Source organism: Piliocolobus tephrosceles, chromosome 1 (assembly GCF_002776525.5).
Source record: "Piliocolobus tephrosceles isolate RC106 chromosome 1, ASM277652v3, whole genome shotgun sequence".
NCBI lineage: Eukaryota > Metazoa > Chordata > Mammalia > Primates > Cercopithecidae > Piliocolobus > Piliocolobus tephrosceles.
The window spans coordinates 114385778-114399264 of record NC_045434.1 but is presented as its reverse complement, the minus strand read 5'-3'; the positions used below and the strand labels follow the sequence as shown (position 1 = coordinate 114399264).

The following is a 13487-nucleotide window of genomic DNA, read 5'->3' as shown; positions in this document are numbered from 1 at the left end:
CCCTGCAGCAGGCATGATGTTCTTTCTTATCATAAACAAGTGATCTACTGAAAAGTTTATTTTCTCCCAAACCCAAATGTTAAAAAATTATTCTTTATTAAAGTCGACCTTTTTCCTTATTTTAACCCTTCATGCGACCTAGAATCCTCCCATTCAAATCTACTCTTTAAAAAATGAAGGCCGGGCGCGGTGGCTCATTCCTGTAATCCCAGTACTTTGGGAGGCCGAGGCAGGCGGTTCATGAGTTCAGGAGATCAAGACCATCCTGGCCAACATGGTGAAAGCCTGTCTCAACTAAAAATACAAACATTAGCTGTTCATGGTTGCACATGCCTGTAATCCCAGCTACTCGGGAGGCTGAGGCAGGTGAATCGCTTGAACCCATGAGGCGGAGGTTGCAGTGAGCTGAGATCGCACCACTGCACTCCAGCATGGGGAAAGAGCAAGAATCCGTTTCAATACATAGACAAATAAATAAATAAAAATAAATGAGATACACACCTACTTAACAGCTGGTTTGTCAGGGATTGGTGAATAACATCTTTGAGCCTCGTAAATGAGTGAATATTGCCTACCTATATGAGTTAACACAGGGCAGAGTCCTAGGCCTTTGCCCTTTTATCCCTACACTTTCTCTCCCATTACTCTTAACCATTCTCACTTTTAAATACCTCTATAAGCTAATGTCTCATAAATATATGATCTCCAGCCTGGCCTCTCCACTGAGGTCTAAACCCACATTTCCCTGAAGATCTCAATGTGTAGAAAGGTGGTATAACATAGTGGTCAAGAACATTGTTAACTCATTGACTGGACTCATGTCCTGACTTTTGAGACTTAATAGCTCAAATTTATTAAATTTAGCAAGTAATAACTTCTTAGCAAGTTACTTAAATGATTTGTACTTTAATTGTCTTATCTGTAAAACAAAGCGAATAACAATATCTCCCTCACGGTGTTGTTATGAAGATTAAATGAGCAAAACATTTAGAAGAGTGTTGAACACATCCTAAGCATCACATATACTTACTTCTATTATGTCTCATAATGAATATCGAATTTGACATTTCGATCTTGAACTCTTGCTCTCTCCACAACTCCAAACCTGGCCTTCCACCTTAGTAAAAGGTACCACCAAACACCTGCTTGGTCAAGCCAGAAACCTGCTTTTTATCACTTCTTGTTCTTCATCTTTACCTCATATCTAGTCCTATCATAAATATTAAGCAGGTATATAAGCTCCATGGATTGTCCTTTAAAATATACCTTCCATCCATCCTCTTCTGTACATTTCCACTCCTTGCACCTTGTATCAAGCCACCATCATGCCTCATTCAGTAAACCTCCTACAGGTTGCTCTGCTTCTGCTCCCTACTCCCTCAGGATCCATTATCCACACAGAAGGCAAAAAGAAAATTAAAAATGTAAATCAAATTGTGGCAGGCCTCTCCTTACAACACCTCAGTTCTTCCATCTCACATACTCTTTATCTGACCTTCAGGCTCATGCATGATCTCCTCTGTGACTTCTTCCCCAGTCTCATCCCCTTCACTTCCCTCTAGCTCATTACACTCCAGGAACAATCACTTTGTATCAGTTCCTATGAAACCCCAAGTTCTACCTCAACTCAGGGCTTGGCATTTGTTACTCCCTTTGCCAAGAATGATCTCCCTCCCAGCCTTGAGTCCCAAGGTGTAGTCTTTCTTACTTTTTGGGTCTCAATGTTTTTATTTTTCTTTCATAGAACTCTGTGATTTCCTTTTGCAGTTCATATGTAATTATATAATTGTTTACTTTTGTAGGGGCTGCCTTTCCAACTAACCTGTAAACAAACTTAGTCTAGATAGGGACTCAGTTGTTTAATTTACCACACTATACCCAGTAGACAGCACAGTGTCTGTCATATCCAATAACTATTTATTGAATGAATGAATCAGTGAGTGAGTAAATAAGATAGGAATATAGATAAAGTACTCTTTCAGGTTCTGGAAAGCTTTCTTGGAAGCTGGAGATCAACAAAAGTTCACTTCTTTTTTCAGGAAAGTCATGAAAATTAAGATGTCATTAATAAACAAGTGTTTCCCTAATGCCTAGGTTGTGAGTGCTTGCTTAAAAAAATGCCAGTTCCGGCCGGGCGCGGTGGCTGAAGCCTGTAATCCCAGCACTTTGGGAGGCCAAGATGGGTGGATCACGAGGTCAGGAGATCGAGACCATCCTGGCTAACACGGTGAAACCCCGTCTCTACTAAAAATACAAAAACTAGCCGGGCAAGGTGGCGGGCGCCTGTAGTCCCAGCTACTCGGGAGCCTGAGGCAGGAGAATGGCCTAAACCCGGGAGGCGGAGCTTGCAGTGAGCTGAGATCCGGCCACTGCACTCCAGTCCAGGCCACAGAGCGAAACTCCGCCTCAAAAAAAAAAAAAAAAAAAAAAAAAAGAAAAAACGCCAGTTCCTGTGCCTGTGCTCAGAATCAAAAATTTAGAATTTCTGAAGCTGGGGCCTAGGAAGCAACATTGCTCTTATGCCCTAGTTCATTCCAATGCACACCAGATGCTGTTATCGTAAGAATAAAATATATTTCTAAAAAAAAGCAATTAGTGTTCCAGGTGCTATCTTCTACCTGGAAGTGCTGAGTATGGAGACACCACCCAGATGGCCATGGGGTGGAGTGAAGCAAATATTTTCTACTAGGAATTGTATGTCGGGATAGTGAAACTCACAATTCTCAGACTTAAAATGACTAGTTTTTCTTCATCCACCCCGTGTTGGTTTGGATGAAGTAGAAAATTCAAGATGGTGGTGGGATAGAGTAAATTATTCCCAAGTCTCCCAGACTTCTCTTTCCTTCTTCATACTTCCCTTCGGTGTATTTGAGCACATACCTCCAAATCTGCCCCAAACATGAAATGTCTTTGTGGGTTTTTTCCCCTACAAATGCTTGCAAATTGTTTTTGCATTTTACTCCATAAAATATCATTTTTATAGATATAAAATTACATTTAATTATGTACCAAGAGATGAAATTGATGCTCCAGGAAATGGCATTGTGATGTTGATGACTCAGTTTACCCTCAAGGACACCTAATCATCTCTTTAGGCACATGAGCAACCCATCTGAGAAACAGGTGATTGTTGCCTGTATATATCTCATCTCCACACTAAACTGCAAATACCTTGTTGTATTATGTTATGTTCTTCACAATGTTTTCAACACAGTAGATATCCAATAAATAGCTAACGAATTTGGAAGACAGGAATTTGAAAGGAATGAGGAATCTGAGAAAGCAGGATAGAGCTGCCAGAAGCCAGACGCTGTTGGAAGTGCCACCGTAGGAAAGTCCTGCCTGCCTCTCAAGATCAAGCTATCACTTCAGCAGAGAATGCTTTTGGTCTCAACATAGTCTCTCAAAAGTGGTGGCCTTCAGTGAATTGACTTCAAAGGGGTGTTGGACTTGCCTACCCATGCAAAGAAGAAAAAAAGTTTTCGAACCTCAAATTAGAGCTTTCAGGATTCAAAATGCTCAAACTATCTCTCATGATACCTGATGGAATCAGGACTCAGAACATTCCCACCTCCATGATATTTTAACTCCCCTTGTTTTTCTCAAGTTGCATTAACTTAAATGCTAACAGTCTACTTTAGCTTTTTTGTAAATAACATTTTTAAAATCTGTGCTCTGATCTCATTCAAGACCATCTGTAAGGTGAAATACTCTATGAAACCCTTATTAGTGATTTTTTAAAGAAAATATTTTTTTAAAAAGCAACCTCCCTACCACTTACAATAATGTCACCTTAGTACACAGATTTTCTGCAGACATTCACATTCAACCCCACTTGATTCTGTTAGTATTTATTTCTTGTCCAGTACATGCAAAGTAATAATTGACATTGCAATATAGGGATCTGTTTTTGTGGCTTGTGGCTTGGGAATTTATTTGGCTCCTTCTTAAAAACTTGGTCTTCTTGACCTCTCAGCCTTCACCAGTTTGAAAATTCCCACCATAATCCTCTCTGGGGATTTACACAGGTGTCTATTATTGCCCATAATCTGTGATAGGGCTTCCAGTATCCTTGTTGCAGAAAGGTTAAGCCCTCCCGTCTTTATTCCTGAGTAAGGAAGTCCACAAGGTGTTAGTATTGTCAGGGAGCAGATTGAAACAAGCTGCAACTTCAATCAGGCCCTAAGCCGGTGTCTGTGCCAGCGGGGAATCTGTGATGAACAAAGGGTTCCAATTGAAAACGGAGCAGTTAGTTTTTAACTCCAGAGTTATACAAAAACAAAACTCTTTATCCTCTACTATTCTTAGGGTGGCCATATTTTCCAAACTAAAATTTGAGACTCATGTTCTGACAGATACATAGGTGCTTTTGTCACAACAGTTTCAGACCATCTAATGTTGGGACAGTCTCCTAGTATTTAGGATGTAGTAGTCCCACTTTCTCCACAGTTTTAATTCCCATAATTTCAGTTATCCCACAGTTTGAAAATATTAAATGGAAAATTCCTGAAATAAATAATTCACGAGTTTTGAATTGTGTGCATCTATAAGTAGCTTGATAAAATTTCACGCCACTTAGCCCTGTCCCTCCTGGGACATGACACATCTTTTTGTCCAGAATCTCCACACTATAGATGTTACCCACCCACTAGTCAGTAGCCGTCTCGGTTATCAGATCCATTGTCATATTATCACAGTGCTTGTTTTCAAAGAACCCTTATTTTATTTAATGATGGCCCTAAAGCACAGAGGTAGTGTTGCTGGCAAATTGGATATGCGAAAGAGAAGCTGTAAGGTGTTTCCTTTAAGTGAAAAGGTAAAAGTTCTCAACTTACTAAGGAAAGAAAAAAAATCATATTGAGGTTGCTAAGAGCTATAGTAAGAACAAATCTTCTCTCTGTGAAATTGTAAAAAAAGAAAAAGAAGTTTGTGCTGGTTTTGCTGTCACAACTCAAACTGCAAAAGTTATGGCCACAGTGTGTGATAAGTGCTTAGTTAAGAGGGAAGAGGCATTGCGTTTGTGAGTGGAAAACATAAACAGAAACATTTCGACTGACAGCGATCGGATTTGGTACTATCCTCGCTTTCAGGCATCCAATGGGGGTCTTGGAACATCTCCCCAGAGAACAAAGGGGGGACTACTCTGTACTGTTGCTATATGCATACCACACGTTGGTACCTGGCATACCAGTTAACAAGAAAGCTTACAAAATGAGATTGCACTACATGGCCATTAGTAGAGATCATTGCCCTCTTTGTCCTGAGGGCTAGTGGGCAACTGGAAACATATGGCCTTGTGGACTTTCCTGTCTGAAGATATACAGTCTGTCTCTAGAACTGTGGTCATCAGGGCTTGTTAGTATGTTTGTGGTGCTGATCTTTATCTTTCAGTCTTCTGAATCTGAAAGAGATGTCCACTATCTTAGATTGTCCTTACCTCTGGTACTGACTTGCCTCTGCTTCTCCCCAACGCCAGTAACTAAGCTATAAGACCTGAAGGGGGCACCTCAGCGTGACCTGTGAACATCAGCTGTCAGACTCAGCATAGTCTAAGTGTCTTCAGAAAAGTCATAAAGAAGGGGCCTTCCCATGCTATAGCCAAGCAAGAATTTGGGAGCAGAAGGACTTGAGGCAAGGAGGAGTGGCCAGGAAGTGGCAAAAAGGAACTGGATGGGGAGTCCCTCCACCAAAAATTATACCTCTGATACAAAGGAGTCGATCACTAGCCTCCCAGAAACTGTCTAGACAATGCCCCAGCCTTGCAGTTAAAGCATGGTTCTCATGGTTTCCATCTCTGAGGAACGAATAGTAGGCTCTACAACCAATTTCTGCACCCTTTAAAGGCCTTGCATTGTAAACACCCTAATGGTGTCTATTTCAGAGTCACAGCAGGAACAGGTTGGGAGTGCCATTCCAGAATGCTGCTTCTTGCCTTTGTGTCTTTTTTGACTGTCACCAATAAAACAAGCGAGGATAAGCCAGATGGAAATGGGTGCAGGACATCTCTGTGTCATTCTTTTTTCCTGATTCGTTTTAAGTGTACATGTCTGCTTGGCACGTAGCTTACAGTTCACTAGCAAATCTCCCGGAAGAATTCTCTTCATTTTCAATTGTTGTTCCCAATAGTTTGCCCATAGGTAAAGCTTGAAAAGGTAGAGTCAAAATAAAATGATAGCAACCACAAGTGTTACCTTAATACTGCTTACATGAGATTTTAAAAATATATAGATATAGATATAGATATAGATATAGATATAGATATAGATATAGAACTCTGAAGGGCTTAGCAGATCTTAGGTGAAAGGATATTCTCTTCAAAGTGTCACTTTGCCAGAAGGAAGGAAGACACGTTCCATCAATAGAAACAGTAAAAGCATGCCTCCAATTGTATTTATCTCTCTAAATTCTGAAAGCATATTAAGGAAGAATAACAATATTCCACTTTGACTACAAATTGCTAATTAATAACTACAATTCTCCCAGAGGTAAAATATTAACATTTTAAAAATGAAATTAAACATCACAATCTTCTTCTAATTGTTACAAAAATATTTAGCAGCAATAGTTGTTTAATTATTTAAGCATTTGTTAGTGGTGTAAATATTATCAGCACAGTCATAAATATTTTCTGCTTTGTCCACAGACAATCAGCTAAGGATATGTTGCTTGTCAGACTTCAATTAAGATCTATTTAAGGCTGCCTGCTGGCCACAAAATAATTACTTACACTTCCTGATGCCTGAATCTGTTAGATTAGCAGCAAGAAGTGTACTTTGTTTTTGTAAGTCAGGAAAAGTTGCATTTCCTTATATAAATTTCATTGTTGATGTTATTAAAGAGGATTAGGGTGGGGTTGAAGTAGTTGAAAATTTAATTAATCTAATCCCTTTAACAGGAATTATTTTCATATTGATAATTCTCTGTAACAACAGTATTACAGATCATGCCCTGTGAAATATTTACACTAAATATTGTAGCCTGTAATCTCTCCTCCAGCTTTTTCTTTGGGGAAAGATAAGATTTACGGCTTCTTCACCTTTCTTTTTTTTTTTCCTTTCTCTCACCTGAAGTGCAGGGGATCAAATTGAAATCTTTTTTTTTTCTCCTGCTTCCTCTTTTAATTTTCTCTCAATGTCATCATATCTCAGTAAGTTATGTTAGTAGCCATCAAATCACTAATCTCCTAAAAGAGCATGAGTGCTATGAAATAGGGAGAACAATCCAATTGATTTTTTCCCCCTTTGGTATCTACAGTCATTTGGTGTAGATTCTCATTTGAAATGATTTGTTTACCCATTGATTTCAATAAATTGTTATGCTGCTAAAAATATCACTAAGAGTAGAGTCAAATGAAGGACCAAACTGTCATCCTGGTCAACCCCCTCTGATCATCTCCAGTGTAAATTGGGAATTGTTCTCAATCAACTCAAATTTCATGTTATCAGGGAGACCTTCTCTGACTTCCCAAAATAAAATTACAATCACCATTGCTTCCTTTAATTGGCTTTATTTTCTCCATACAACTTATCACTGTGTAACATTATAACACATTATGTTTGTTTGTTTAGTGCATCTCCCCCAGTTTGGATGGAATTGCCACAGGAAGCAAGGACTTGGATTTGTTTACTGCTGTATCTTGAGAGCCAAGCTGAGGGCCTTAAATATGGCAATCAATAACAAACTGTTGCATGTATGAATCTTTACTCTCATTTTTTTAGGTGCCTAAGGCACCAGATCTGTGCAAAGCAATGAGGAACTTGACACAAATGTAGGCATTTGCCCTGAGCTGGCTGATCTACTTAGCCTCAATGGAAGGATTGCCCACTGAGAACAGACCTGGTGTTTTCTGTAGCTATGCCTTTATTAAAGGACGAAAACTGGGTTGTGTAGTGCTGTTTGGCCTCCACATATTTACAATATCGAGTGATACAAAGCAGAGAATCTCTAAGGAGGCCCTCCAGGATACGACTTCTGTAGAATATGAACAGGAGTTACTAAACTAGAAAGAGACTCCGTGGTCATATAAATCTAGGAAACTAGGTGTCATGTGAAGTTAAACAAGGTTCTTAATTTCAAGATATCTCAGATTATGATAACATTCATTAGGACTCTCCAAGACAAGAAGATTAGGCTGTGTTTCCTGAATCACTTGGTCTTAGACATTTCCTTTCTACCAGCCAATCCTGTTTCTACAACAGGGCTACAACAGAGGGAACTCCAGTGACTTGGGAATTCAGCAAGCCAGGGAAGGGGTAAGAGGCACCAGTCTCATCTCTTTCTCTTACTGACTTTATTATGTGACCTTGGACAAATTACTTAACACCTCTATGCCTCAATTTCCTCTTCTATAAGGTAGGGATGAAAAGGATTACCCAGGAAAATGTACGTAGTGTCCAGCACACAAGTGCTAACTAAATGGTGGTTATTACAAATACTTTTTATTGAGTATAGGCATGAGAGCCTTTTACATAGATTTCTGTAATTTTCAATCATATTTTATAAAATAGGTTTGTTAGTATTGACCAATTTCCAGAAGCAGCCTAATGTGTCATCTCCTGTGGTTCCTGTGCCCTATCCCTATCTAAGAAGCTCTGCACACCAATGCTGAAGGTAAACAAATGTTATCTTTCAACACAACTTACTAGAAACATCTGATAACTCACTTTGGGGGATCCCACAGTGCCCTTCTCCTTGTTTCCATACCCCTGACCTCAGATGAAGACGCTTTTGTCAGGAGGAAGATGGTAGCATCCAAGTTAATGATAGTGCAGATGGCTGCACGCTGACAGATTTTGAAGTGACCATATTTGTTCAGTAAATTTCAAATGAAGGTGTGATTTGTGTAAATCTGACCTCTTCCTGTAAAATGTGCATTTACATATATTTAGAATTTATAAATCCTGACAGATTCCACAATATTTATAGCCCTCCATAAAAAGCCTTTGCCAGTTTGTAGAGCTTTGCATTTGGCTCTCTGGCATGCTTAAGAGAATTTAAATAATAATAAATTTGGTGATTTATTCCACCTGGAACAGAAACTTATTTCCCCCCTCCCCTTGGCTCATTTTGAAGGAGATACTATAAATAGTGCCACAGATGCTGGGATCAGGACTAGGGAATTGAAATTCGAGAGAGAAGTACAGAAACATTTTCATTATCACTGATTCCTTGAGTGTATTTTTAAAACAGTTCTGTTCCTCAAATAATGTACCTTCTCTCCTTTCTCCTGCCCTATCACAATTATGCTTGAATCTCCAAAACCTGTTGCCAACTTTAGGATTCAGTTACATTAATGGGAAAGAGAGAGTGAGAGTATTAGCTGACTAGGTAGGAGAAAGTTGCCTCTAGGGAGACCAAAGCAATTCTCTCATGTTCATCTTATATTTCAGAAGAGTCAGCCAGTAACTGAGTATCAGTATCTAAAGTGTAAATTCATTATCTGAGACCTCGGTCCTATATCCTACAGGTATGATGAAAAGCTCACAGTTCATGAAAAAAAAGAGAGAGAGAGAGAGAGAGAGAGAGAGGGAGAGAGAGAGAGAGAGAGAGAGAAAGAAAGAAAGAAAGAAAGAAAGAAAGAAAGAAAGAAAGAAAGAAAGAAAGAAAGAAAGAAAGAAAGAAAGAAAGAAAGAAAGAAAGAAAGAAACCTAATTGTAATTACAAAAGGAAGCCCAAGGACAATGTCAGAGGATCAATTCATTTCACCCAGCCATGCTCACAATAACTGAGTACAGAATAAGAAACACCTGAATAGTCGAGTCCTAATGCTATTACTTGTTTTCTTAAAAACAAAATCAACAAAAATCTGGTAACTTGTCATTTGCCATGGAATCTACTGATGAAAGCTGAGAGTAGCTATTTAGTGTAGCATAAGCAGTGTTGTAACTTGTAATATAACTAGGAGATTTATTTCTAGCTTCTTGTTTGAATGGCTGTGAAGGAAGTAGCATTTGTTAAAGGTAGAATAATAATAACTAACATCCATGAAGAACTGCCTATGGGCTGGCACTGAGTGACAAACACATCAAATGGCTGTGGTTTGATTTGCAACAGCCTCCTAATTGAGTAGTAGGGTTTTTTGTCCTGATAACTTGGAGCACACTCCCAGTCCCAAGACTTTCCTGAACAATCCTTTTATCTTTACCTAATAGACTGGCAGATATTTGGACCAAGCCCCAGAGCCTTTAGGGTACCACATTTTAATAATTTGTGGTGAACAAAGTAAATGTTGTAAAACCAGACATTATGAAGCAAGGACCTAGTTGAGTATGATGGATTTCAGAGAAAGCCAAAGAAAAAAAAAAGGCTGAATGTGGTATGGGGGTATTGTCTCCCCCACAGAACACAGGTATCTATGGTTCATGGCTCATTCTAAAGCTTTGCTTAAAAAACGACTTTTTAAAGAAGTATACTCTTCAGGAATGTCCTTCAGGCAGGGAGAAATTTCCCTTGCTTTTCTATAGCATCTTTCTAAGAGGAAGCAGAGGTATTGAGCTGTTAGACAGTTGCTCAGTGTCTTTGTGCTTCTGTGACCACATTATGGATCTAACACATATGGGATAAATAAACTGTTTTCATTTCTTAAAGCACATGGAAGGAAACAAGACAAGAAAATTACCATGTTGCTTTTTTTTTTTTTTTTTTTTTTTTTTTAAAGCTATTAAAGAGGAGAATCCAGTTAGGGCAAATAAAAATGATTACTGAAAACAGATTTTTTTTTTTTTCCTTTTCTAGCCTCTTACTGAGCAGCAGCAATATGGCAAGACTTGTGGCAAACCAGTGTTTTGATGCACCCTCTTTTGTTCTTCTTCCATAGGGTAATCCCTACATGTGCAATAATGAGTGTGATGCGAGTACCCCTGAGCTGGCACACCCCCCTGAGCTGATGTTTGATTTTGAAGGAAGACATCCCTCCACATTTTGGCAGTCTGCCACTTGGAAGGAGTATCCCAAGCCTCTCCAGGTTAACATCACTCTGTCTTGGAGCAAAACCATTGAGCTAACAGACAACATAGTTATTACCTTTGAATCGGGGCGTCCAGACCAAATGATCCTGGAGAAGTCTCTCGATTATGGACGAACATGGCAGCCCTATCAGTATTATGCCACAGACTGTTTAGATGCTTTTCACATGGATCCTAAATCCGTGAAGGATTTATCACAGCATACGGTCTTAGAAATCATTTGCACAGAAGAGTACTCAACAGGGTATACAACAAATAGCAAAATAATCCACTTTGAAATCAAAGACAGGTTCGCGTTTTTTGCTGGACCTCGCCTACGCAATATGGCTTCCCTCTACGGACAGCTGGATACAACCAAGAAACTCAGAGATTTCTTTACAGTCACAGACCTGAGGATAAGGCTGTTAAGACCAGCCGTTGGGGAAATATTTGTAGATGAGCTACACTTGGCACGCTACTTTTACGCGATCTCAGACATAAAGGTGCGAGGAAGGTAAGAGAAAATCTGTCTGCCTTCAATGGGAACGGGTGTGTCCACAGAAAACGCCAGAGTGTCTCACAGCTGTAAAGTCACATTTGTAGATTTCTACTGCAACATTTTCTTCGGGAACTCTAGTGTAGAAGTAGGTTCCGAAGGTATTCTAAGACCCCTCATCCTCAGCAGTAATTCGTAATCCCAAACTTGCTGTCACTGAACCTGGCATGATTCTTCAGACTTTAAATAAAAGTGAATTTTAAAAAGTAACTCCCTGGGTCGGGAGGTCCTTTAAGTCTTTAAGGCAATGAAGCCAGGGGAAGCAAAACTATTTGCCATATAACGAACTAAAAAACTAGAAACACAACATACCATTGTTTACAAACGCAAAGCGGGGATTCAACATGCTACAACAGTCGATTTATGTTTTGTGTAATATTGCACAAAAATATCTGGAAATTCGAGTTATATTTCTTTAAATTTATTAAATCAGAATCAATAGCATATAGGAAATATTTGTTAAATTGGGACAAGCTCTACTTTTCATGTTTCTGGATATTATTTTGTCAAAAAGATATACTAGCATTTAAAATATAGACCTGAGTTGGGCTCCCTTCCTCTTATAGATCAATAACAAATGGACAGAGTTTAAACACATTAATTAAACACAGCCAGGGATAGCTTTGGTTCTGATAATATACTAGAGACAAAATTGAGCAAATTTCCGAGAACTTTGAAGATGTTTAAATGAAAAACTTCCATAATGAGAACCAGAACCACCACATACAGATTTTCAACCAGCTTTTTAAGTGTGGTATGTTATCAAAACGACCACCTGATGGGAGTGGAGGCATGAGATAATGAGTGGGAAAACTAAAGGTAAAAGCAGAGTATCTAGCAAATGGAAGCAAAGGGAAAGGCAAGCAAAGAAATAACACCCCAGTAAAAAGGCCAAGATATCTTTAAATGGAAATATATGAGGATAAGAATATAAATAGTATATATCATGTAGGTTTAAATATTTAATGATAAAATTCAAACAGATAAGGCAGGATTGATTCACTTTATTGACTGCCAGCATCCTTTAGGCAGCCCAGTTCTCAGAAACTGGAGAAGTGTTGAGACTTTCTGGTCTGTCAGAGATTTGCTTTACCTATGTGTGCTGGAAGAAAGGTCACTGCTGTTAAGGTAAAGACCATAGTGGGAACACAGAATGGAGTGGTGGGCTTGACCGTAGTGTGGGGTCAAAAGTTTCAGAGTCTTAGCTGTGGAAAAGTAGCAGAAACTGGTGGCCATCTACTCTCAGCTTTTTCTAGCTTCATGTTCCTCATGGAAGAATCAAGAGCCTTTATCTGCGAAGCTTTTCCTAAAACTTTTGACCAAGGTCTTCGTGGTATATAACGAATATGTCTTTAAAGCAGAACAATATTGAACTTGTGAGTTCTAAGCTGTAGAGGATAGTTCATGTATTACTAGCAGGGTACATGACAGGGCAATATGCAGCTGTTGTCTTAAACATGAGTTTGCTATTTATAATAATACACAGCAATTATACTTATGAACATTTTAGCAAAAGACTATTAGTTTCCAGGATCTTATTCTTGGGGACGTATGATATATGAAAATAGTTGATATTGATATTATTAACTATAGCTTGCCACAATGAAGTAACAAATATTCAATTCATCTACATGAATAATGGTAAAAAAATTAACAAACTAAGATTTGGATTTTAATCCTAATGTAATCTACATTGCTCGGTGGATTCATCTAGGTCAGTTTCCTTGCAGTTTAAGAAATACTTCATCTGAGCCCAAATTCTTATTCCTCCACTTCTCCAAATACCTTTATTTGCCACTTGTAAAAAAGGCAAACTTCTGAAGTATTTTGGTTGGGAAAAACCTATTGCTGATGCTTATTTTTGTTATTAGTATTCATTTTGTTTCCGCTAATAATTTAAAAGAAAGTGTAAAATAAACTTGAAAGCTAAAGGCATTTTTGTGCATTCTCCACTGCTGTCAAGCATGCCGTCTTCTAAAGGTGGTATG

The 13487-nt window shown here is 38.7% G+C and overlaps 1 protein-coding gene across 11 annotated transcripts in view; it reads left to right on the top strand.

Moving 5' to 3' along the window:
• NTNG1 (netrin G1) overlaps positions 1–13487 on the top strand; it is a 355336-nt gene that overhangs the window by 177242 nt on the left and 164607 nt on the right. For all 11 annotated transcript variants that reach the window (XM_023197193.3, XM_023197195.3, XM_031936583.1 and 8 more), the window contains exon 3: positions 10817–11457. In XM_023197193.3, coding sequence (XP_023052961.1) covers positions 10817–11457 — 641 coding nt within the window. The remainder of the gene's footprint in view (positions 1–10816; positions 11458–13487) is intronic.